At 34.2% G+C, this 24,861-nt stretch overlaps 1 protein-coding gene across 1 annotated transcript; it reads right to left on the bottom strand.

Annotated features, from left to right (window-relative positions):
- Window positions 1-1,002: 1,002 nt before the first annotated feature.
- Window positions 1,003-23,017, bottom strand: LOC141708580 (phosphoinositide phosphatase SAC3-like). The gene is made up of 16 exons (XM_074512276.1): window positions 22,298-23,017; window positions 20,271-20,475; window positions 20,027-20,192; window positions 18,905-19,127; window positions 18,367-18,443; window positions 17,275-17,462; window positions 17,103-17,200; window positions 16,745-16,878; window positions 16,438-16,563; window positions 15,113-15,503; window positions 11,902-12,023; window positions 11,715-11,828; window positions 11,322-11,504; window positions 10,843-10,998; window positions 1,711-1,819; window positions 1,003-1,411 (listed from the first exon to the last, which is right to left on the bottom strand). The coding sequence occupies exons 1-16, from the start codon at window positions 22,421-22,423 to the stop codon at window positions 1,292-1,294; spliced, it is 2,538 nt and encodes an 845-aa protein (XP_074368377.1). The 5' UTR covers window positions 22,424-23,017; the 3' UTR covers window positions 1,003-1,291.
- Window positions 23,018-24,861: the final 1,844 nt, after the last annotated feature.

Below are 24,861 nucleotides of genomic sequence, written 5' to 3' on the forward strand. Positions count from 1 at the left end.
AATCTTTTGTTTCGATCTTTGTCAATTTCAGTCGCTGATTATTTCTTGTTGTTTACCTTCATGGTTTATTTTGTTATTTGATTTTGCATGTTCTTGTGATTATATATAAATGTCCTTAACATATTTAGTGAATTTTTCCCAACAAGTTTCATGATAAATGAACTTTGTATCATTTTCAATTAGATTACCCGCTAATTTATTGAAAAAGTTATTTTTTTTCTTGGAAAAAAAATTAAATATTATTTTTGAAAATCTAAATTATTGTATAATATAATTTAAATCATATTTTTTCGACATCGATAATCATACAGGAATGATAATTTTTTTGAATTTTTAATTTTTCCGATAATTACATGTTAATTTAAAATTGTACAAACTTATTTTTTCATGTGTTATAAATCGGTGTAAATGATTTATTTTTGACTTTACAAATTTGTTTTAAATAGGTTTGACCCAATAAACAATACATTATTTCACAAATTTAAAGCAGAAAACTTGTAGAGAATGAAGCAATATTTCCGATAAATTCTTAATCAATTAATTATGATTTACGATAAAAAATTTACGATTCTTCTTAAGTGATTAAAATTTAAGAAAAATGTACCTATAAATTCATTATATAATCAATTTTATTTTAGAAAAGGCTCACTCAGTTTTAAAATATTTTTAACCATTTAAAAGATATTTTTGGATAAATTTAAAGTACGAAACTTACTGAGAACAAAAACTCTTCCCAAAAAGCTCAAAATCAACAAATTTTGAGTTACAAACGATAATTTTTCTAGAAATTATTTTGATTGATTATTATGTAAGAAAAAATTAAAATGAAATAAAATCGTCAAATTATTATAAAATTTAATCTTTTTATTTTTATGTGATTATAATTTAGTTAATTCAATAAATGATAATCTATTTTTCTGAAAATTTGGGTTTAAAAAATATTAATTATTTAAACTTTTTTGCCACTCAGTGACCCATTTAAAAGTTTTTAGAGCTCCGACGTAATAAAGAAATATAAAATATTTACAAGAATAGCATTTTACAGGGTACCTCAAGTACTAAACAGAGAACGCTACAAAAAGAATGATAACTCATTTACTTCCAAACGTTGAATTTCACTGGTGAAAGAAATATAATTGGCAATATACTATCACATATCTGAACATTGGTACATATGAAAGTGTTCGTTTCCATAGTATACATCCTTTTGAAACCTAAATGACGGTCTTAGAGAAGACTGCCACTTCTGAACATGATTCAATGCTCACTGCTGCAAGTAACCAGGTTCATTTTAGTGGCAGAGTGTCTCTCCGGAGTTTACCCAGCGAGCAAAACTGTCTGAAAAGTCCTCTGTAATATCAATATTATTATGATCATTGTACGATAGCTTTGTCCCACTCATTTCCATCACCTGCCAATGTAGCACAGTTTAAGTCCAGAATTACATAGATGCCATGAATTTAAATATATAAACACACTGAAGAAAGAGTAGTTACACTTTGTTTTTTTCATGTACTTGGGTTACATACAGCAAAAATTTCAGGTATTTCTTCTTTTCTTTACCTAAACTATGAAGCATTTTATTAAGATAAGGCGTAAAGCATTTTATTAAGATAAGCATTTTCTTCTCTACTGCAGTTGCACAATTTGAAAATACACTTGTAAAATCATAGTTAAGCTTCTACCAAACTTTAGATAAGAGCTACTAACCTTCATGCTAGACGCATATTCACTCATGGATGTACTTGTTCCTGCTACCGGCTCACTAACAATATTTTCTGATGACACCATAGCTACGCGTAAACTTGTGAGCACTGACCTGCATTTAAGTAAGTCATGTAGTCTAATGAGTTCTTCAAAAACCCACTTATAGATGGCCCTAGAAGCTACGAGATGGCCCAACAATCTCGCACCTCTCAAAGTCAAACTTGCCAGTTGCCGCTTAAATGAAACCTTAGAAAGCTAGAAATATAACTATAATAAGTAGTCATCAGTTACTCATTTCCTGGATAATTGAACTGTAAACGTGGATTTTATCTAACCAATTGGGTAGTTCGGAACATTATGTGTTATACACACACACACACCACACACACACACACATCTATGTATATATATCTGTGTGTGTGTGTGTGCTGGATATAATGATTTACTAGCTAACTGCATACATTTTTTGTTACTATCCCGTTACGGAACCAAACTCAAGATGTTAGATGAAGAGCTTGAAATGATCATGTTCTAGTTCTCGCTTAAGTGAAATCTTAGAACGCTATAACTATAGGCTAATAAGTAGTCATCAGTTACTCATTTCCTGCATAATTGAACTGTAAACGTGGATTTATTTACTTAATTTGGATAGTTCGGAATATTATGTGTTATATGCATGCTGGATATACTGTTTTACTAGCTAACTGCATATATTATTTTTTGTTAATATACTGTTAAGGAACCAAACTCAAGATGCCAGGGGAACAGCTTAACTAAAATGATGAACAAACATTTTAATTAACAAATGGGGATGGGAGGACTCGTACCGAACAACCTGGCTATGATACCATGTTAAATAACTAACTCGGCCAAAATTTTAAGGTTGTAGGAGGAGGTCTAAATTGGATCATATATATAACAATCACCACACTCGTGAGTATAACAAACAAAGAACTAAAATTTAACAAACGGAGCTGGGTGGACTAGAAACCGAGATCCCTCCCTAAACCTAGTGTAAATAACCAACTCTTTGGAGGCGGTCTTAATTGGATCATAACTACATTCAAAATATCATTGTTGTCACCGCGCTCGACTAGTCTAGTCGCGACTAGTCTACATTCAAAATATCATTGTTGTCACCGCGCTCGACTAGTCTAGTCGCGACTAGTCAAGAGGTCGACTTGCAAATTGTCGACTAGTCAGTCGACTAGTCGGTCGGCTGGTCGACTAGTCGGTCGGCAGGTCGATTAGCCCGTCGACAAATGCACAATCTAATCAAAATTTATAATGAAAAAGAATAAAAAAAATTAAAAACCTATTCAATATCAACAACAATCAACATGCTAATCTCAACTTGTATATAATTGAATTAAATCTAAACTAAAATGAAAATAAACAACCAATCTTAACCTAATATTTTTTATACTTAAATAAAATACAAACCACACATTTAAACATTTAAATCTTATTCAGTCCATCTCCACCACCACGTTGTTATCTATCACACCTACAACCGACACTTGCAACACTTCTGACTTATAGCCACCTCCTTCAGTGCAACAACCTCCGGCGACTAAAACTACTATGCCTCCATGACTAGTATTATATTGTACGATTGTTCTCCATTTTCTCTTACTCTTTTCATATATAAAAAAACTAACGTGCATAATAGAATTCAAGGCATAATTCTCCTATTGATCTAATTATAGTTCCGATATAGTGACTATTTAGCGCGTTGTAGTATTAAAAGATAATGTATATGAAAAGTACTCCGATAAAATACAGCTCCCGGGTAAGAGGAATAACTCAAAAACCTTTTTGCATGATAAAAGGGTGCGAAAGACAGTACAAAATACAAGTAGAGGAAAACTTTAATAAAAATCGCCTTAAAATTAGCAAGATATGAACAGTCTCCCACAATCCTCTAAACAACAATTAAGTATTGAAATGAACAATAAGAACATAAAGAAGAAGATAACCAGAAAGGACAAAAAAAGTAAGAACACACAGAGAGATAGAGAGAGATCAAGAGAGATAGAGAGAGATAGGAGAGAGAGTAACCACAATTCATATTCAAGATGAGAGTTTTCAAAATACATGTTCTTGGCTAAATACAATGCCAGAAGAAGAATGTAACAGATTCTATTTGTAACTAACTTTTGGCACCTAAAACTGGCTTTGACTAAACAGGTGTTGACTAAGCTGTTGACTATTTGCCTAATTTGCTATATTTGTAAATTTAATAAATCCTCCTTTTTCATATCCTTCCCCTACCAGGCTTGTCTATCAAGCCTGCTGTGACTTGACAAACTCCGCAAATTTAGCAACAAAATCAGCTGCTTCCCAGGCGCTTTCATGAGGTTGAAAACCCTCCCATTGGATCAAATACTGCACTTGAGCAACATTGTGAAACTTTACTTGGCAAGTATCCAGAATGGCTTTAGGGACATGATAGGCAAACCAATCAAGAACATTAGTCAACACAGGCACAGGACAAGAAAATTGTTTGAGCTGAGACACATGAAAGGTGTCATGTACTTTGGATCCTGCAGGCAACTGCAGCTTATAGGCCACATGACCAATGCACTCCAAATTTTAAATGGGCCAAAGTACTTATTAGCCAGCTTCCTGTTTTGCACAAAATGTTGTCTATAAGGTTGAAGTTTCAACCAAACCCAATCTCCCTTCTCAAATTTTCTATCTGATCTACCCTTATCAGCTTGATGCTTCATCCTTTATTCAACTCTCAATAACCGAGCTTTCAATTCAGCAATCATTTCTTCCCTTCTCTGCAGACTTCTATCAACAGCATCTACATCACATTCCCCAGCAATATAAGGCAAATGTAATGGTGCCTTCTGATTATACAGAATCTCATAAGGAGTGATATTCGAAGAAGCAGAGAAATGAGTGTTAAACCACCATTCAGCTAGTGGCAACCTAAATTACCAGTCTTTTGGAGTCCTACCACACATACACCTCAAGTATGTTTCTAAACACCTGTTGACTACCTCAGTCTGACCATCAGTCCGGGGATGGTAAGAAGATGACATAAGAAAGTCAGTACCGTGTAGAGAAAATATCCCTTTCCAGAACTTGCTTAAAACCACAGGATGTCTATCACTGACAATGGATCTGGGTCATCCATGAAGTTTAAAAACATGATTCAGATAAGCCTGAGCTACTTGAATAGACGAAAATGGATGAGATAATGCCATAAAATGTACCATCTTACTTAATCTGTCAACCACCACAAAAATAACATATTTACCATTTGATTTGGGCAATCCAGTAATGAAGTCCATAGAAATGTCAACCCAAACCTCTGAAGGTATAGGTAGTGGTTGTCACAATCGAGAATAATCACTATCGTCATGTTTAGCAGCTTGGCACATCTCACACAGCTTCACAAACTGTCTAACATCTTTTGATAAACCTGCCCAATAGAATAAAGCTTTCAATCTTTTAGTTCTTAAACCTCTACCACCATGACCTCCTTCTGGAGAACAATGTTGCCAGTTAATAATTTTCTTCCTGAGCATCTCATCAGGTGCAACACAAATCTTACTCTTGTATCTCAAGAATGCATTCTGCAAGGTAAACTTAACATATATCAAACCTTGTTGCAGGGTATTAACAGCCTCCTGTAAAGAAGAATCTAACTGATAACTGTGTTGAATAGCATCAGTTAAATCCGAATCAGCCACAGTAATGGCTAAGCATAAAATGTCTGCACCTTGCACTCTAGATAAGACATCAGCCACTACATTCTCCTTACCTTGTACTGAATTTCATAGTCAAAACCCATGAGTTTTGACAACCAAAAATGCTGAAAATGAGTAAAAATCATTGTTGCAACAGTCATTTCAGACTTTTCTAATCAGTCTTTATAATGAAATGACTTCCCATCAAGTACTGTTCTTATTTCTGAACTGCACAAACAATTGTCATAAGCTCTTTTTCATAAACAGATAAATTCTGCCACCTTGTACCAAGAGATTTGCTGATAAAGGCCAAAGGATGACCATCCTGCATTAAAACAGCCCCAATTCCCCCTTTAGAAGCATCAGTCTTTACCACAAAAAACTTGTTGAAGTTAGGTAATCTCAAAACTGGTGCAGATATTAATGTTGTTTTAAGCTTTTCAAAAGCCATCTGAGACTTATCGTTCCAACTAAAAGCTCATTTCTTAAGCTGATCTGTCAAATCTTTGGATATCCAAGCACAATTTTTGATAAACTTTCTATAATAGCCAGCAAGGCCCAGAAAACTTCTAAGATCCTTAACAATTTGAGGTACAGGCCACTGAGCAACAACACTGATCTTTTTAGAATCAGTTTCCACTCCCTTAGCAGAAATGAAATGACCCAGATACTCTATTTCTCCAACATAAAACCACATTAACTCTCTTTGGCATCTAAGGAATTGGCTCTCATCAAGTCAAATAAGTCAGATACCTGTCTAAGATGCATCCAGTGATCTTCAAGAGACTTGCTGTAAATGAGGATGTCATCAAAGAAAACCAACACACACTTTCTGAGTAAAGGCTTGAATACCGCATTCATCCAGCCTTGAAAAGAGGCCGGAGCATTGGTGAGGCCAAAAGGGATCGCCAAGAACTCATAATGACCTGAATGTGTTTTAAAAGTTGTCTTACGAACATCTTTATCACACATTTTGAGTTGACGATACCCTGCTCTAAGATCTAGTTTAGTAAAAATAGTAGAACCAGCCGATTCATCAATTAATTTATCCACCACTGGTATAGGGTACTTAATTGTTTTCTTATTAAGCTCCCTATAATCCACACATAACCTCCATGAACCATCCTTCTTTCCTACTAAGACTACCTGAGAAACAAAAGGGCTTGCACTATTCTGAATCACACCATTGCCAGCATTTCATCAATAATCTGCTCAATCACATCCCTCTGTTCAAGAGGATACCTATAGGGTCTAATGTTAACTGGATTTGCCCCTTCTGTTAAAGGAATTCTATGGTCAAATATTCCCCTAGTAGGACTAGGAGGTAATTCCTTAGGCTCGCTAAAAATGTCAACATACTGTTTTTTAACCCAACCAATTCTGCATCAGAAACTTCTATTTTCTTTTCAACTTCTATTCTCTTTTCAACAGAATGATTAACAGAAGATTCAGTATTGTTGAGAGAAATCTGGTTAAGCTGAACAAAACACAACTGAGTAGCATTCTTTATAAGCTTCTGAGAAGGTTCTCTTGTCATAACCTTGACTCTCTGAGGTGTTACCCCTTTCAACTTGATCGATTAATTATTGACAGTAAATTCCATTACTAATTGCTTGAAATCTCATTTTACCATGCCTAGAGTGCTTAACCATTGAACCCCAAGCACCATGTCACAACTACCAAGATCAATAAGCATGACATCAGAAACAAATTCAAATCCAACCATTCTCCAAAAAAATTTCTTAATCACATGTGTACAAGTGATAGAATTTCCATCAGCTACTGTAATATCTTGAGTAGAAATCTCAGATATCTCACACTTCAATTTTTTAGCCACAGCAATGTCCAAGAAGTTGAGAGTACTTCCAGAATCCACCAGGACATGGAATATCATGTTTTGTGTTTAACCCTCAACTCTCATGGTAGAAAAAGTCTGGTTGCCTGATAATGCATTAACAGAAATGCAAGGTTCATGTTCCATTGTTCCACAGTCTTCTACTTTTTCACCACTGTCTCAGTATTTTCCCATATTTCAGACAACTCATACCCTGGTATTTCTACAGTAAACAACTGAGGTTCTCTAAACTTACATTTATGCCCCCTTTCATATTTTTTATCACAGTAATAACAAAGACCTTTGGCAAGTTCCTCTGCTCTTACTACTACTGGTATAAGTTGAAAAGGTTGTTTAACAGTTTGCTTGGGAATCCATCTGATGAAGTTTATATGGTGGGGTTGGTAAAAGAGGTGGCTTATTAGTATTGGAAGCAAAAACTGTTAAAGAAGTTGATGGTGCAGATTTGGGAGAATAGGTTTGATTAGTAGCATAGCTGAACTTAGTGTTCTTTTGAAAATTAGCCAATAAAGACTCTTCCTGCAATCTAGCAAACCCTATAGCCTTTGTAACATTTGTTGGCTTAAAAGCTTTAACAAATGGTTTCACACCAGGCGTCAAGCCTCCAACAAAACTCTCAAGAAAATACGCATCAGGTAAAATGTGGTTAAGTCGTTCCATTAGAGATCTCAGGTTATCAAATTCATCAATATAGGTCTCAATAGATCCATGTTTTTGCAGCCTATAAAACTGCACCACCACATTATTAGTAGTTTCATCCTTGAACCTAGCACTCAAATCAATGACAAATTCACTCCATTCTACCTGTCTCATAACAACAAGATAATTCGAGTCCACACTTCCGCTTTATCATACATATAAAAGATGCCAAATCTACTTTCTGATCAGATATTTTACAGAGAGTAAAGTATTTAACACATTTCTTTACCCAAATAAGAGCACCAGTTCCATCAAACTTAGGAAATTCTATCTTAGGAGTAAAACCTAAAGATTTGGGAAAAGATTACCTCCATTTTCTCCTTTAGTGCCAGTTTCTCTTCATTCCTTTCATTTCTCGCATCATCCTAATAATTTCATCAATCTTCGTATCGTAACGCTTCGTTTGATCGTCAAATTGCTTATCAATTGCTTTAAATTGCTCTTTAATCAACAGCTATAAAAGTAACGATTCATTGCGGAAAAGAGACTGAAACGGCTCTGATACCAATGATACAATCTCCTATAATCCTCTAAACAATAATTAAGTATCAAACAATAATTAAGTATCAAAATGAAGAATAAGAACAGAAAGAAGAAGATAACCAAAAAGGACAAGAAAAGGAAGAACACACAGAGAGATGGAGAGAGATCAAGAGAGATAGTGAGAGATAGAAGAGAGGGTAACCACAATTCATATTCAAGATAAGAGTTTTCACAATACATGTTCTTGGATGAATACAATGCCAGAAGAAGAATGTAACAGATTCTGTTTGTAACTAACTTTGGCGCCTAAAACTGACCTTGAATAAACAGGTATTGACTAAGCTGTTGCTGTTGACTATTTGCCTAATTTGCTATATTTGTAAAGTCACTATATCCTCCATTATCAATATACACACACACACATATCTATACTATACTATTATAAGCAAAACACCCTCTATTTGGTAGTCGGTTGCTAGGTACAGTTGTTTGATACGACAAATAACAACCGTCAGATCTAAAGTCAGAAAGATGAGAACTGTTGGATGCAATAATAAAATATTATTATATTAATATTTAAACTGCTCTCATGTATTCAGGGTTCGAACCCCGTCAAGAGCTTATTATATTTAAACTTTTATATTCTTTATTTTAACAATTTCTACAGGTTCAAGACTCGAGTCCCGTGAACAACATATTATATTATATTATTTATTTTTAGTCAAGTCTCAAATTATTATAAAACATATATTGTTATAACTTATTATGTTCTTCAATTTATTTTTCAACTATTGAAAATTATATTATAAAATATATTTTTAAAAATTATCGAATGTTAAAAGCAATCCGTGTTATATTTCATCTCATAACGGACAATCGTGTTATGTTTTTGTTTTTTTTTTAAACCTAAAATGTGACTTCGTGTCACGTTATCATTGTTTTTTTTTTATTTTTGAAAAGTGGTAAAACGTTACTTAAAACTGTGTTTTTCTTCCTAACAGTACATCATGTAGCATTTTGACCCCAAAACACCACTTTATCTAACGTTTTATACATATAATATTTTTAATAAAAATTATTTTTAACCTAAAATAAAAAATTATTAATTTCCTAAAATACTAAAAAATTAATTTAAATTGTTTCTAAAACCCAAAAGGAGATTGGTGAACCCTAAAATGTTAAAAATTATTAAAATTAAGTTACACTTTTAAATTTAAAATTTACATTTTGGTTCCTAGGGTTTAGGGCTGGTTCCTAGGGTTTAGGGCTTTAGGGCCTAAAGGCCCTAAACCCTAAATCCTAAACCCTAAATCGGTATAATATTTATTAATTTTTTTTTAATATTTCTAAAACCCAAAAGGGGATTGGTGAACCCTAAATTTTAAAAATTGTTAAATTATGGTATCATTTATAAATTCTAAAAATATTAAATGAGAATAAATATTAAAAAAAGTAACATTAAATGATATTTTTGGACCCCTAAATAATATACCAAAACAAGAAAACAAAACAAAAAAATAGGAAACACATAAACGGGACTTGAAGTCACGTTGCCCATTAAAAAATAAAAATAAAAATAAAAGGCAAAACGTTACACAATGTGACGTTTTGCACTATTTTCTAAACGCTACACGATAGCCCGTTTTGAAGTGACATTTTGGACCTTAATTTTCAGAAGTGATATTTTGGGCATTTTTAACTCAAATGGTGACATTTTGATCCATTATTCATATATATATATATGAGAAACCCCCTTAACGAAAACTAGAAACTAAAATAAAAAAATTAAATCGCGTCGAAATATAGCATATATGGTTTGCAAATTGATCGCTGGGAGATGAAGAAAGATATAGTGAAGTGAGATTTTAAAACAACTTAACAATTGACGGGAAAAATTAAACTAGAAACGGAAGGGATTAGCAGATTAGATTAGACCAATGCCTCTGATTAGCTTTTAGTTTCATTTTAAGAAATGTTTCTATCTGAATAGTCAAAGAAAGGTTGCACTTCATGTTGTATTTTGGACGCGCGTGAATAACCTTGCATTAAGACCCTACCACAAGACCTTTACAACAAATACACTTCTCGACTTGCTCTGTGTTGCAAGGAAATACGTAGGGGCCCAAAACGAGTAGAAGCTGTAGGAGATCTAAACACTAAAAATTGCTCACTAAATATCTTCATGGCTCAAAATAATATTTGAGAACAAACAAAAACTAAGTGATAAATGTAATTAAAAAAAACATTAAATTTTAATAACACCTCCTGCGCCCCTCCCTCCAAAAGAAAAAGGAGGATTACCACTTGACATTATTTTTAGAACTAAATAATCCATTATTAATAACCAAGAGACTGATTTAACATATTTCGTCTTCATGAACACAACAAAATTACCTGTCAGCTACTTCGTCACATGAATTTGCAGACGAGGAAAGCCAATTCAGATCGACGAAATTCGAGAAGTCTAGTGCATCTCCACTGTCACATTCGAGGCATCTGTCACTTTGCCCTTCTGGGAAAAGCTCCCTGGCTGGCATCTGTTGTGTATACCTAAATTAGAAAACATTTGGTTAGGAAGGATTTAGACATTGTTCCCAAAGAGAATATTTGCTTTTTGGTTTGGGGGGGCGGGGAGGGCTAGGGAAATTGGGTGATGAAATACAGGTAAACAATTGTGCTCACACATCCACACATCAGCATTTTGTTAGCAAGTGCCCTCAGGTTTGTGCAGCATTACTATCCCTAGCATCTTGCCACGGTTTTCTTTTTCTTATCGTCCTCCCTCTCTTATCTTATTATCAGCTAACCATGTAATTAGATCTATAACCCATTTAGTCTTACATTCAATACAACTTCTTTAAAATTAAGCAAACCTTGAGAAACTTAGGTCAATTTCACAAGCTGAAACATCTGTTGTTGATTCACCAAACACCTTGCTTCCTTCTTGGCATCTGTCAGACAAGGCAGATTTAGATAAACCCTTGCTGTTCGAGTTCGACATCAGGAATCTGTTTTCATGAAGTATATTCTCGGACAACGATCTGTGGATGAATGACCTAATATGCAGAACACGGGTAATTAGAGCAACGCAATATACATCTACAAGTAATTAGAGAAAGGCAAAATGCATCCGCAAGAGATTAGAGAAGGGTAAATACATCAGCTTATAAGAAGTATACAATTGCTATGAGTTCTGCATATTGCAGGTTACTAGTAAACTAAGAACAATATCCATTAGCTTCATAGTTACTTCAGCTAGTCCATACCTAGCATTCTCATCAGCGTATTGCTGACCATAGCGATATGCACTATAACGCTGGGCGGTATCCAACTCCCAGACTTCAGGTTTTCCATCCAGTGGCTTAAAATGCCCCAAGAACCTACAACAATAATCAGCTTACAGTTAATAAACTGCATGAATCAAGTCAGACCTTAAATTTTGTTAATACTTACACATTAATGGCACTTTGTTTTTCTGCATCCATGTAGGCATTACTGTAATATCGTTGAAGAGTTCTGAAGAATTCCTGGGACTGTGTTGCTGCTTTCCATTGCCCTCTTCTCTGGGAGAAAATCTATAAAGAAAAAGAAAAGTTATGTGTAAGAAGATAAAAAATTGTGAAGTCAATGTAGGAAAAAGTACTCACTTCAAAAAAAGCAAAATAAAGGGAGTAACATCTCCAATGCAAACAGTAGTAAAATCGATTAGGATTTAAGAACTCTGTAAAGTTATCGGCATGGACAAACAGATTAAGAACTGTCCAATAGAAACTGATACGGAAAATGTCAGCCTTGCTTAAGTAGTCTATAAGCATTTAACTGCTTCTAGTTTCAGTATACCATAAAATTTGCAGATAGCACTAATTATATCCTTACATATATTTTCCAAATTTTTGTTAGTCATGTACTTGACGACCAATAAATTAGGGCCGTTTGATAATTAAATGACGATCAATGTAATAAGGACCGTTAGATATCTAAACAAATAGATTATAGCCATTGGATCTAAAATAAAGGAATATTTTATAACCCGACGATAAGTATGTATCCTAAGTTGAATGAAATATTCTACCTTTCCAATTATATAAACCAAAGAGAAGCATCCAAAATTGAATAGAATCCTAAAGCAAAATTCGTAACTGTTCTTTTTTCTTGGGTAATACTTTTTAAACCAATACTGAATTAAATATTATTTCGTTAGCTTCATTTGGGCTATAAAATCGTCAAATTCCAAAATGTAGAACTCAAGAGAGCCGAAATAAAATCAAACGGAACTCCGTAAAAAAATTTTGTTTGTTTGGACATCAATTTGACTTTTTTTTAGTATTTCAAATTAATAAACAATTTTTAAATAAAAAATCCGTGGATTGCACGGCGAAACATTAAAATTTTGAAAGTCATTCAGTCTGTACGGTATTTGGATTTATATAGTACGAGACTACTGTATCCATATTATTAGGTGAAGGCCCTAAATACCCTTTACTGAAAAAAATGTGCCAAAGTTCCTACCGCCATAATGGTGGCCTTAAATGCCTTAAAGTTATGTATGTGAGTATTCTGATTGTGTTCTAATTATGCACCGTAAACATGTGTGGCTTGTTATTTTAATTATTTTTTAATACAAGCATCGCTTGAATGCGGTTCGGGCACGAAGCATATGCGATGGTATATGTTAAAATTGTGCTACACGTTCCACGACAAAGGTGTGAACACCTTTTGTTTACCAACAACTATATGCATGGCCCAATACCATAAACATGAGTACACTCGATCACCAGAATCACCAGAATCAGTTAGCACACGAAGAGCGAGTATATAACTTGCGTGAACTATACGCATGTAAGTAAGGGGTAAAATGGCAATTTGGTCACTTAACATCTCAAAAACTTGCAACTGGGTCCAACTGGGTCATCCAAGTCAAAAAGCTTGCAGTCAAATCATTTAACTCTTAAAAAACTTCATTTAGGTCACTCGCGGTTACATTCCGTTAAAAAATTGACGGAATGCTGACTAAGCTTGGTGACTTGGCTTAAATAAATTTATTGTGGCATGTACGGTTAGCTGAAGCAATGTTTTGGTCACTCAACTAGCTAAAAACTTGCAATTTAGTCATCAAACTGAAGAAATTTTAATTTCAACCACTGAACATTATGTCCACTAAACAATGAAAAGAACACCAAACGAACAAGTCTCCCACAACAACGTTAAGGGTTCTCCTACCACACCTCTTTATAACAAAAACACGGATTATCATCAATGATTTTAGTCACAGAAACTAGGGGTGCACATGGTCGGGTTGGCTAGGTTTAATGCATTTTAGCAACCCGGCCCAATTGAATCAGTTTGAAAATTTATAACCCAACCCATAAAAAATAAAATTGCAACTTAAACCTACCCTTTATTCGTCGATTTGGCTCGATTTGGATTGGGATGAACGGGTTGTTAAAAGTTATTTAAAATAAATAATTTTTAAAAAAAATGTATTTATGATAAGAGAATATCGTGCAAACATACGAGTCCAACAAGATATCTTTCGAGGGCATATAACGTTACTCTATATTAAACTCTTAGGGTTATTTGTTATAAAATGTGTTTTTTACTCACAAAAGTAAAAATAATCTCTAAGGGTCTATTGCATTTATATGTTTCGTAATTTTTAAGAGAGAAAAAAGGGGTTGTAGGAGAGCTCTTCGTTTGGTTTTCTTTTCAGTTTTAAATAGACGTAATGGTCAGTGACCTGACTGAAAATTTCTTCAGTTTGATGACCAAATTGCAAGTTTTGAGCAAGTTGAGTGACCAAAATGCTGCTTCATCTGACTGTACATGCATGTACATGCCACGATGGATTTATTTAAACCAAGTCACCAAATTTAGTCAGCATTACGTCAAGTTTTTAACGGAATGTAACGGCGAGTGACCTGAATGAAAATTTTTAAGAGTAAGATGATGCGACTGAAAGCTTTTTAAATTGGTTGACCCAACTGCAAGTGCAGTTTTCGATCAATTGAGTGACCAAAACGCCATTTAACCCTATAAGTAAGTGATGTGTATGTAGTAGGTATATAGGGCCACTACCTCAACATAAAGGTATTTCAGGCTACTAATATTCATCCGCGGTATTTTATTTATTTTTAAAATATTATTCATCTTACTTTTTTTTTAAAACCTACAGATAATTCGTTCTTCAGCATAATGGCCTTCGAAATAAAACAAAATAATATACACTATATTCCAGTCTAAAATAAAATTAAAAGCAAACCAAGGTATATAGGGCCACTACCTCCACATAAAGGTATTTCAGGCCACTAATATTTATCCGCGGTATTTTGGTTATTTTTAAAATATTATTCATATTACTTTTTTTTAAACATACAGATAATTCGTTCTTCGGCATAATGGCTTCGGAATAAAACAAAATAATATACACTATATTCCGGTCTAAAATAAAATTAAAAGCAAAATATTGCCTATAATTGTACATAACAAAGCACTAGTGTTAACAAAATACATCCGTATGCTGAAACACTATAAAATAACAAGTTATTCCAGTATTAGTGTTTGTATTACCATCACGACAACGTGTGAATTTGCTATTCCAGTTCAATCAATTAGATATAATTTGCATTTTCAAACTACTTGATCAGAACTTGAGGCATTAGAATACCTTATTATGTGCTGCTGAACCACCATATTGGTGTGCCAATGTGTCGCCCATTCTTTCATATAACTTCATTAATTCATCAGCCAGAAGGTCATCAAGGTCAATCGTAGAAGAATCTTCTTTCAATCCTAAAGCATGTAGCTGCTCTCCCAGAGCAACCAACCCATATGCATACTGAGCGACATTGGTTCGATCTAAGCAGTCTATGCAATTGGTCCTCAGCACACCCTTCTGGAACAACGGCGGTTTGATATAGTGGCTCTCGTTGGAAACACAATCATCACCAGTTAACCTCAATTTTAGATTATGTATGCCCTCATTGTCACTGTCACATAGTCCTCCATAGTCATTGTTGCAATTTGTAGTGGAGGTTATGTTTGGGGCATCAACATTCCTGTGTCATACATACATTACCACTTTATAATCAATGCATCAATTATCTTAGCAGGAAGAGATATATAGAGGCATGAATTAGCGTTCCGGACCATAAAACATTACTGTAGAATGTCATTGGTAAACCACAAGTAATAGATCTCAATATGATTTAGCAATCAAGATTTCTATATTTTGAACAGTACATGTGTTTTTCAAATTTATTTGCAGCGAATTCAAGCAAGTTCATGAGAGATGCAAATCTTGTGAAACCCTATAAACTTTAAACAAAAAAATCTGGTAAATTTAGACAAGGAAACTGAAGTGAGTAAGCAGACAACAAATAAATCTCTGAAAATAAAAGTACTCGCGCAGTGAAACAAGTGACACAATAGAAGTGGTCCTCGAGGTTAAAACTTATACGATGTACTATAAATGACTGCTCTTAAATGAACGGGACGAGGGATGGATATATCAATCTATCTCCAACTCACAACCACTAAGTTGAAAGGAGAACTCTTATTACTGGGCCATTAGCATCTCTAATTAATATTTAAAGGTTAAGCCTATTTGACATGAGTGATATATGCCATAAGAACAGGCAGTTGAGGTTCAAAAACAAGTTCGACCATCAGGTGCCTGTTAATTTTTGGGGGGGGGCCTAAATAAAAGTCAAAGACAAAAACCGTCTATAAATGGAAATAGTGGATAGTTCAAAAACGTGTGCAGTTAGAAGTTAAAATTGCAGAACAGAATTTCCTCACCGAGTGAATAAATTTATCATTATTCGAGGCTAAAGGCCATAGATACTTGCATTAAAAACTGCCTTGGACAGATTAAAGAATGAATATAAATTCTAGTTGATGTTACAAACATCTTTTTGCAAATTGATGAACACAAATATGTTTACAATAAGATCTAAGGACTGGAATTAATATAGTCAAAGAATAACTTACTCAAAGTACGGCCATTTTAAACTTCCTGAAGTCAAGGCAGGTGTAACTTCACAATAGAAGAAACCTGTAAGCGTCAATGCGTATGCAGCCAGTTTTCCTAGAGTCAACAAGATATTTGTGTCTTTGCTGGAAATAATCAAAGGATTTTTCTTAGCTAAACAAACTTAAAATCGGAAAAAAAATAAACAATGAAAGTGTAAAGGAAAAGAAAATGAAAAAAGGAAGAGAGTGATAAATCAAAATCGAATATTCTCGCAATGAAGGTCAATTTACAAAAGCGGAAATAAATTGCAACACGGCCATATACCTCCGAGAATGTTTGTTCAGATCCCAGTGAATAAACTTAAGATGGCTTTCTTCTGACAAGTCTCTATTGATAAACTCAATAGCATTCACAAACTCTGCTCGTAGAATGGACTCTCGAGGCCTTTTTTCATGTGTCTGTTATTTTCAAACCATACATTACGATTTAGAAATAATGAGAAATAATATACCCTTCCCAATCTTACAGAAATTCTAGAAAGTCTATACACAGTACACACACCCACGACTGTAAGTAACATATGTTTTAGGAGTAAAAGATGTTTTATTGACTCAAAACATCTGGAAAGTGAATTGAAAAAAAAAAATTAAATCCTAATTACCACATATTCTTAAGTACTTACCTTAATCAAATTTAAAATGATTATAGGGTTTCCATATCTCTTGGCAAGATTTTCAAAATGAAGTCTGGTAGCCTGATAAGTCTGGTCCTTCCTTGATACTGAAAACTACACGTCAGTCACCATGATTTGAAATCAATAATAACAAAGTTAGCATGTAACTGCACTAACACACCTATAATATCAGGTTTGAGATTCAAACGTGAAGTTTCCTGAGACCAGAAAAGTGGAATAGAACCACGATTTTGTACAACAGAACTAATTTGCAAAGGACACTCTTGTGGAGAATCTTCAAATATAATCTGTTCTGTCTCCACATCATTCGCAACTTGTCCTTTTTCATTTACACCGCGTTTTAAATACCTAGACCAGAAATGGAAATATAACATTATTATCTAGGAATGGTATAAATGTGATGGGAACAGAGCACCGCGAGAAAGGAAAGTAACTAACGATAATGTCTTTCAAGATTGAAAATGATTTATAAAGAAACCTTTAGAATTTTAATAAAAATATGACTGACAAATATTTGCTGGAAAAAAAAGCTTGCTGGACAGGAAAAAAGGTACTTTTAATTATTTTTTAATTAATTGGGCCATATTTAATATTCTTGTACTCCTTACTTGAAAGTGGCATGCAAAAGGAGATATAACAATCTTCCAACAGACTTTTTGAAACCACTGTCAATTTTCAGCTAAAAAGGTAGATAAAAACCCAGGTAAAAGCTCTAAAATCCAGTAGACTGTGCAATGCCTAATTAATTAGAGTAAACATAACCAAATTTTACAGGCAGTATATATAAGTATAGTATTATCATTACGCTAATCATTTACGTCAGCAAATTTTTATTACCAACTTTGTTCTCAAAGCAAACATGTTCTCAATTATAACTGCTGCTACCCAGAGTTTGCAAGTGAACTATTTTGTCTAGTTAATGCTTTATACAACATCAGAAACTCTCATGCAAATTTACCAACCCCATGAAATTCTTTCCTAGATTATACCCAAAAAACAATAGCGTCCCACATATTTTAGGGAAATGTTATTGACTTTTCATAGGTCAGAATGAAAGTGCTGAAAACCAACTCCTATATTTACATAAAATTTCTACTTGAATTGTAGCCTCGACCGGATATCACATACTAATGTTTTTTCACAACAAACAAAGCATGTAGGTGGCACATAATTTAACCAAACAAGTTGGGGGAAAAATTAGTTACTAGATTTCTAGTCCCAGCGAAGCAGAACGTAACAATATAAAGTTAACCTTGTCCCCGCATAATGTCTTGATCGTCTTGCAATAAGAGTAAGCTTAAAGTTCCGTCCAGAAAAAGTGTGTGTATCCTGATATCCAAGCAAGTAATGTAAATAATACAGATATAAAACTTCTATTTTATATTGGTGCCAAAGCAATTGTACTGTTCAGCAGATAAAATAGTTGCAAGGCATTCCAATTGATTTTATTAAACAATGGAAATTAAGGCTTTATTGCCACACCCAGACACCTTGCAACTAATCCAAGCTCAAACCTACTGATATTGTTAAAGAACAGAGAGAAGACCATTAATTAGGACAAATTGTCCATAATAATATACCGGATTAATCTTGAAATAAATAGGATCAAATTAGGTATAACATTAACATAAAAATTACAAGGAAAAAAAACTCAGATTCAGTGATTTGGGACAGATGAGTCGATGATAGTTCATCAGTTGGTGCAGTGAATCAATTTAAAACCAGTAAACGACACTTTCAGGTTACCCACTTTAACTACTCATAATTTATTTGTATGTAAAGAACCCCACTTGTTTAAAAAATCCATAGACTAATGCAACAGTCCATATAGTATTGTGGAGAAGGTTCCGAATGCCCCGGCTTAAGAACTCATTCCACACAAACATGGAATTGTAAAGGATCTGCGCTGGTTCCCTATCACACATGTTCTTCTGCAGACTGTGCATTACATTGTATGAGTAGCTGAAAAAGAAGTCCTTAGTAAGATCCAGGGTGGAGAGGAGCTTTTTGTATCTACAACATGTGAACACAAAATTAGTATTTGCCACTCAGAATATTTGCTAAGAGGATGGACGTGAAAGAAATGCACATGCAGTTAATTATGAAGTAAGAAGTCACACTGAAATAATGTGCGTCTTAGATTATATGAGACAAGTGTGCCACCAACTATCAAGTACTTGCTTGTGTTGCAGTACTTTTTACAAAATCGTCCTTTATTTTGTAGAAATGATATAAATGGTTAACACATTATGACTACAAAATTCCTGCATCACTAATAGCTGCGACCTCCTTTACGACCCTCCGCATTTCACTAAAGCTACAGAGCACTTTCTCCATTCATATTTATACGATCCATACATGTCAAGCAGTTAACCCTACAAGCAAAGCCAATTTCTATGTTTGCATGCCAAACATAATTTGGAAAGTAATCATGCTGCATGATATAGCAACCATAGTAAGTATCAACCAAATATAGAACTAAATCATAACAGAAAAATTGCTACTGCAAATTACAGAACTTCAACAGAAAAGGTTTAGCATGGAATATAAACATTAATGATTCAAGCCTGAAGTAGAACATTCTCGTCTATATAAACATATTTTAGTTCTCTAAATGATTGGGAAAGATTAATAAAATGAAATAAAAAAACAAGTCTAAATTAATCAAAATTATATTATTCAATGTTGTAACTGCAGAGACAGGTTTCCAGGGTAACCACAAATTTTAAATATATACTTCCCATTCGGCTTGCACTATTGATGACACTCAAAATTTAGGTATTTACAATGAACCAGAGTTCAGAGTCCCAACAATCAAAATGACCATCTTTGTAAAACAAAGCTTCTCAAGAGTAACCATTGCTGGCATTTCAAAGGTAATGAAGAAATTTGCAGAATAATGGGATAATAACCTGTTTTCATTCCTTGAATTCACTATGTCAGAACAAACTGCAGGATTTGGAAGAGGAATTATCTCACTCCTAGATAGAGCATATATGGTATGACCACAGATAGAACCAATCTCCCTTCTTTTTGTGATAAGCAGCATGTAATATGGTCCAAAAAACTTGATAAATCCTAACAAGCAGCAAACCACAACTTATGTCATAAGTTAATTTCAGATAGAAATGACATATTACAATTTATGAGACATACCAACGACACCATAACAGGTGGTGACTAATTTAAGCCCTCCTGTGGACATGTTACCCTCATGTATTCTCCGCAATAGATCAGAGCATTCCCTTTCTGTGTATGTAGTAGAATCCTCACAAACATTGAGCTCCAAAGGCTCCAGCCTGTCAATCTTTAACACTCTCCAGTATGTTCTACTTTTGTTCCTTCCAACCATATAAAAATTCTGCAGTAGATCATTAGAAAGTAATTTAATAGGATGTGCAACACAAGGACTCCAGTAAATGACAAAAACTACATAACCCTGGTTTCTGAATAGATGTGTATAAAACAAATAAAAAATGTTAGTGATGAGCAATCTATCGTTGACTATTTTCTATTCTCTCCGACCAAGATATGAGCAAGAGAAAAGTTATTAAACAGACAGTACATTAAGATATATTTAGAACACAAAGCAGCAGCCAGTACAAATGATGATAGATGCTCAGGCATATAAGATACATGTATGCTCAACTAGACAGACTTCAATATGTTTTATGATGAAGGTAAATAAGTGAGCAATGATTACATAATGAATTTAAAGATCCGAAATAAAATATATATATATATATATATATACATGGACAAAAGTATCATACTCCAATGCTGAAAGATATGGAAAATGTTACAAATTCATATTTACAAACTTGAGCAACTTTTGTTACTGGTTTAGAGCATATTACCTTATTTAAGAAACCAGATTTGCATAGAGACAAGATGCATATATTATCACTTATCACTTTAATTTCGAACTCTAACGCAAGCTTATTCGTTAAGAAGCTCTAAAATCTAGACTACAGACTTAATAAATAGCCAGTGTTGTTCAGTAGTAATTTACAAGGTATCAGTGAGAGGGGAATTTACTAGACTGTATGAGTCTGGGGATTCAGACTAGATAAACCTCATTTTGCATTGACGATTGCAATAGTCAACCTCAAAACTTTATAAATACCAACTATATTATAGATAAATAATGTATAGACTTCTAACTTTTTTTAACAACACGAAATGTCTGGTTTGATTTCCCTCTTTAGTATGTGTAAACTATTTATAAAGCTACAGTTAAGTGTTACTTACATTAGTCTGGTTTTATAGAAATAGATAACAGTAAAGGCTCAGCATAAGTTATCAAGTTGAATCCTCACTTCATTGATGTTGCAGTTCCTGTCATCCAATGCCAAGCTAGTGTAGAGTTCTTGCTTACGTCAATTTTAAATCATTAATGCTATAAGATTCCTCAACACTCACCATTCTCAATCTAGGGTAAACTTAATCTCGTTTTTTATGTATATTCGACATCGTGAACTTTGCTGAAATTTAGTACATTCTATCTACGTTTTACTAGAATGTAACTTATTTCCTAACAACATAACATGAAATTAATTTTAGCAATTGGTAGCTCGCATGATCAGTAGTTGGCCAATAAGCTATTGTTCTGTACAGCTCACAACCCTAATAATTAAATGTTGGATATGGCGACTGGTGGATGTCCATTCGGATGCCTAGTCTACTAGTCATCCTGTTTACTCGCTGTCAACAGGAATTAAGTGACGTGTTAACCATGGTTCAACAAAAATGTTCCATTTGCAACAAACGTGCAAACAAAAAATGTTGTTTTGCTGACAAAAATAGAAAAAAAAAACCAGTACTAAAACAACTTTTGAAACCTACAAAAAATACAAAGATAGTACATACTTTCTATGTCTGAAAAAGTTTCAAAAGGACGTAGTTACATAAATGGGAGAGAGTCATAGCTTAAGAGGTTGCACACCATAGGTTGCAAAACATTTAGAACAGTTATAAGCCATGAAAAACGCTAGTTGCAAAAGTAAATCATAATTAAAAATACTTGAGCAGAATAGTTTTGATATGATAATGCTAAAGCAAACAAAAAACAAAGTCATAATAGTAAACAAGCTGACATAATTTTGATACAAGAACGAAAATTGGAAGTAAAATCATAAATGAAGAAAAAGCACAGAAAGGGAGGGGGATTCAGAAATGATCACCGATTGAGTTTCATAAAGCCGAAATTTGTGCATAACGCAATCATGTTGAGTAGAAACAGCAACGGCAGGAGAGGTTGGCTCTTGTTCGGAGCTCATCAAGTGTTGTTGATTCTCCTCCAGTGACATTTTCTTTGTAAATTAAAATTATAGTTGTATATAAATTTGCAGATCCCGAGGCTCACTCGGGAATCGATCACTCTTGCATTCAACTTATAGAATTACTAGTTATACAGATGATGATGCTATACAGAAATAAATGGTAAATCGCTTAGAGCATAACATAATTAACATTCTTCTTCTTCGTTCTCTTCTAATCCAGTACAACACGTTAGCTTTTCTGTTTCATACACAATCAAATATACCTCCACATATCAATAATCAAATCCTAAAAAACAGATATACTAAGGTATATAATCGCAGCTAATTAATTTAACAAAAAAAAGGAATGAGCTAGAAAAAGCATGAATTTGAAATGATATTTGTTAACAAGTGTTCTAGTTGAATTTAGGAACGAACGAATCTAACACGAAATAATGGAAATTCGATGTGAAATTGAGATGAGAAGAAACAAGTTGAATCTGACTGAGAGAGAGAGAGATGTAAATTCAAGGATACAAGGATATGTATGGAATTTGTAAGTAGAAAATGAGGACGATCTTACTAAATGTTTATATGTGTATGTATCAGGTATCTCTATGACTATATGATTAGAGAGAGAGAGAGAGAGAGAGCAAAATGAAATAAAAACCACATCTTGGGTTTGAGTATATCGTGGGTAGAGGTGGCCGGTCCGGGCGTTCGGGCCGGGTCCACTATGGGTGGGGCACTTGAATCATAAACATCGAATCGGCACGTATGAGTAACGAGGCGGGCTCAGATTGGAGGATAGTAACTCGTAACCGATATACTAACTCGCGATTTTGTAAATTAAGCGGGTTTGCCCGAACGGGCTTTACGGGCTAGTACATATGAAGTGAATCAGACACCCACAAACACACAGTAATTATCAATTAAAATAATTGACTAATCAGTAACTATCGTAGCACTGTCATAATAGTCCAACTCGCATTGTTTTCGATTGTTCATTTTAGTATTTATTTATTTCAATTTCGATTAATGTGGCAGTAATAATTAATTTAGGTAATATATTTCATAATTATTTGATTAAATTTATTTATTTTATTACATGAGATAACAATGATATTATTATGGTGGTCATTCACACAACATGTGTATATATAATATATAATAAATAAATAATTTTTATAATTACTCTTACCAAACAGACCAAAGTCAGTGAACTTGAATCAAAGATTCTGAGCGGGCTGTGCTATTCTCACGGGTCGTGTGGGCTCGTGCGGGCATGTTCGGTCACGGGTTTTCAATTTCGTATTCGTATTCGGCACTCCAGTGACAACGAGCTGTGCAGGCTTGAACCGGTTCGGTTCGGGCCAAATAATTTCGGGTTTCCGTACGAACCGGTCCTGAACGGGCGGTTCAAACTCGCACATTTGGCTAGCTCTAATCGTGGGTTGTCTGCCGCATGCAGGGATGCACAAAAAAGCATGTGCCTCAAAATCTGGTCTGGCCCGATCTAGTCAAAACCCACTAAAACTCGGCCCGGTTAAAACCCGGCCCGGTCCCAACCCGTACTTCGGACCTCGACGGGCCCTATATTTTTAGGGAAAGTCCGGCCCGGTCCGGTTAAAAGCCCGGTCTTCGGCCCGGCCTGGCCCGGCCCGGTCTTTTGTCTGCCCGATTAAAAACCCGAAAAACCCGGTTAAAATCTAATTATTCTAATATATTTTCTTATATATTTATGAATTTACATTTACTATAAATATAAATAATACTTTAAACACCTATATATTTACATATTTGTGATTAAAAATATTATTGATATAATTTATTGCAGGATTAATGAAAAAAGATATAGTAAGTACAATATATATATTTCGATAATATTGATAAAACATATTATTCTATAAACATGTTTATTTTTTGTCAAACTTAAATATTTTCAACAAAGTAATGTTTTCATAAATTATTACATGCAAACTAATACATTTTTACGAGGATCTAGTTGCTAACGTATGTAGTCTTCAGAATCTCTATTAAAACTTGATCTGATTTAAATTAAAAAAAATTTGGCCCGATCTGATCTGACCCGAAAAAAAGCCCGATAAAGCCCGCTGGAGGGCCTAAAAGGGCTCTGACATTTTTCGAAAGTCCAACCGGCCCGGCCCGGTCAAAGTCAAAGCCCGAAAGCTCAGCCCCTCAAAACGCGGGTTTTTTAAGGTCCGGTTAAAATCCGACCCGGTGGGTCTTTTGTGCATCTCTGACCGCATCGCACAGTTAAGAGCTCGTTTGCCTCACCCCCATCAAGTCAACCGCGTTAAGGGCCCGTTTGCCATGTATTTAAAAAATTAATTTATAATTCATAATTAGCAAAAATTCATAATTAGCATCTAAGTTACACCTAAATTATGCATGTTTGTCACATCTTTTCCACTAAATTATGCATGTTTGTCGCATCTTTAGGAAAGTAACTAGCTCTTTAACCC

This window comes from Apium graveolens, chromosome 2, assembly GCF_009905375.1.
Source record: "Apium graveolens cultivar Ventura chromosome 2, ASM990537v1, whole genome shotgun sequence".
Classification (NCBI taxonomy): Eukaryota; Viridiplantae; Streptophyta; class Magnoliopsida; order Apiales; family Apiaceae; genus Apium; species Apium graveolens.

Coding starts and splice junctions, on each gene's coding strand:
- LOC141708580 (XM_074512276.1), bottom strand. CDS start 22,423: ATGTCACTGGAGGAGAATCAACAACACTTGATGAGCTCCGAACAAGAG. Junction 19,128..20,026: donor AATTCAAGGAATGAAAACAG/GTTATTATCCCA, acceptor CACATGTTGTAG/ATACAAAAAGCTCCTCTCCA. Junction 1,820..10,842: donor TGTGACGAAGTAGCTGACAG/GTAATTTTGTTG, acceptor ACTTAAATGCAG/GTCAGTGCTCACAAGTTTAC.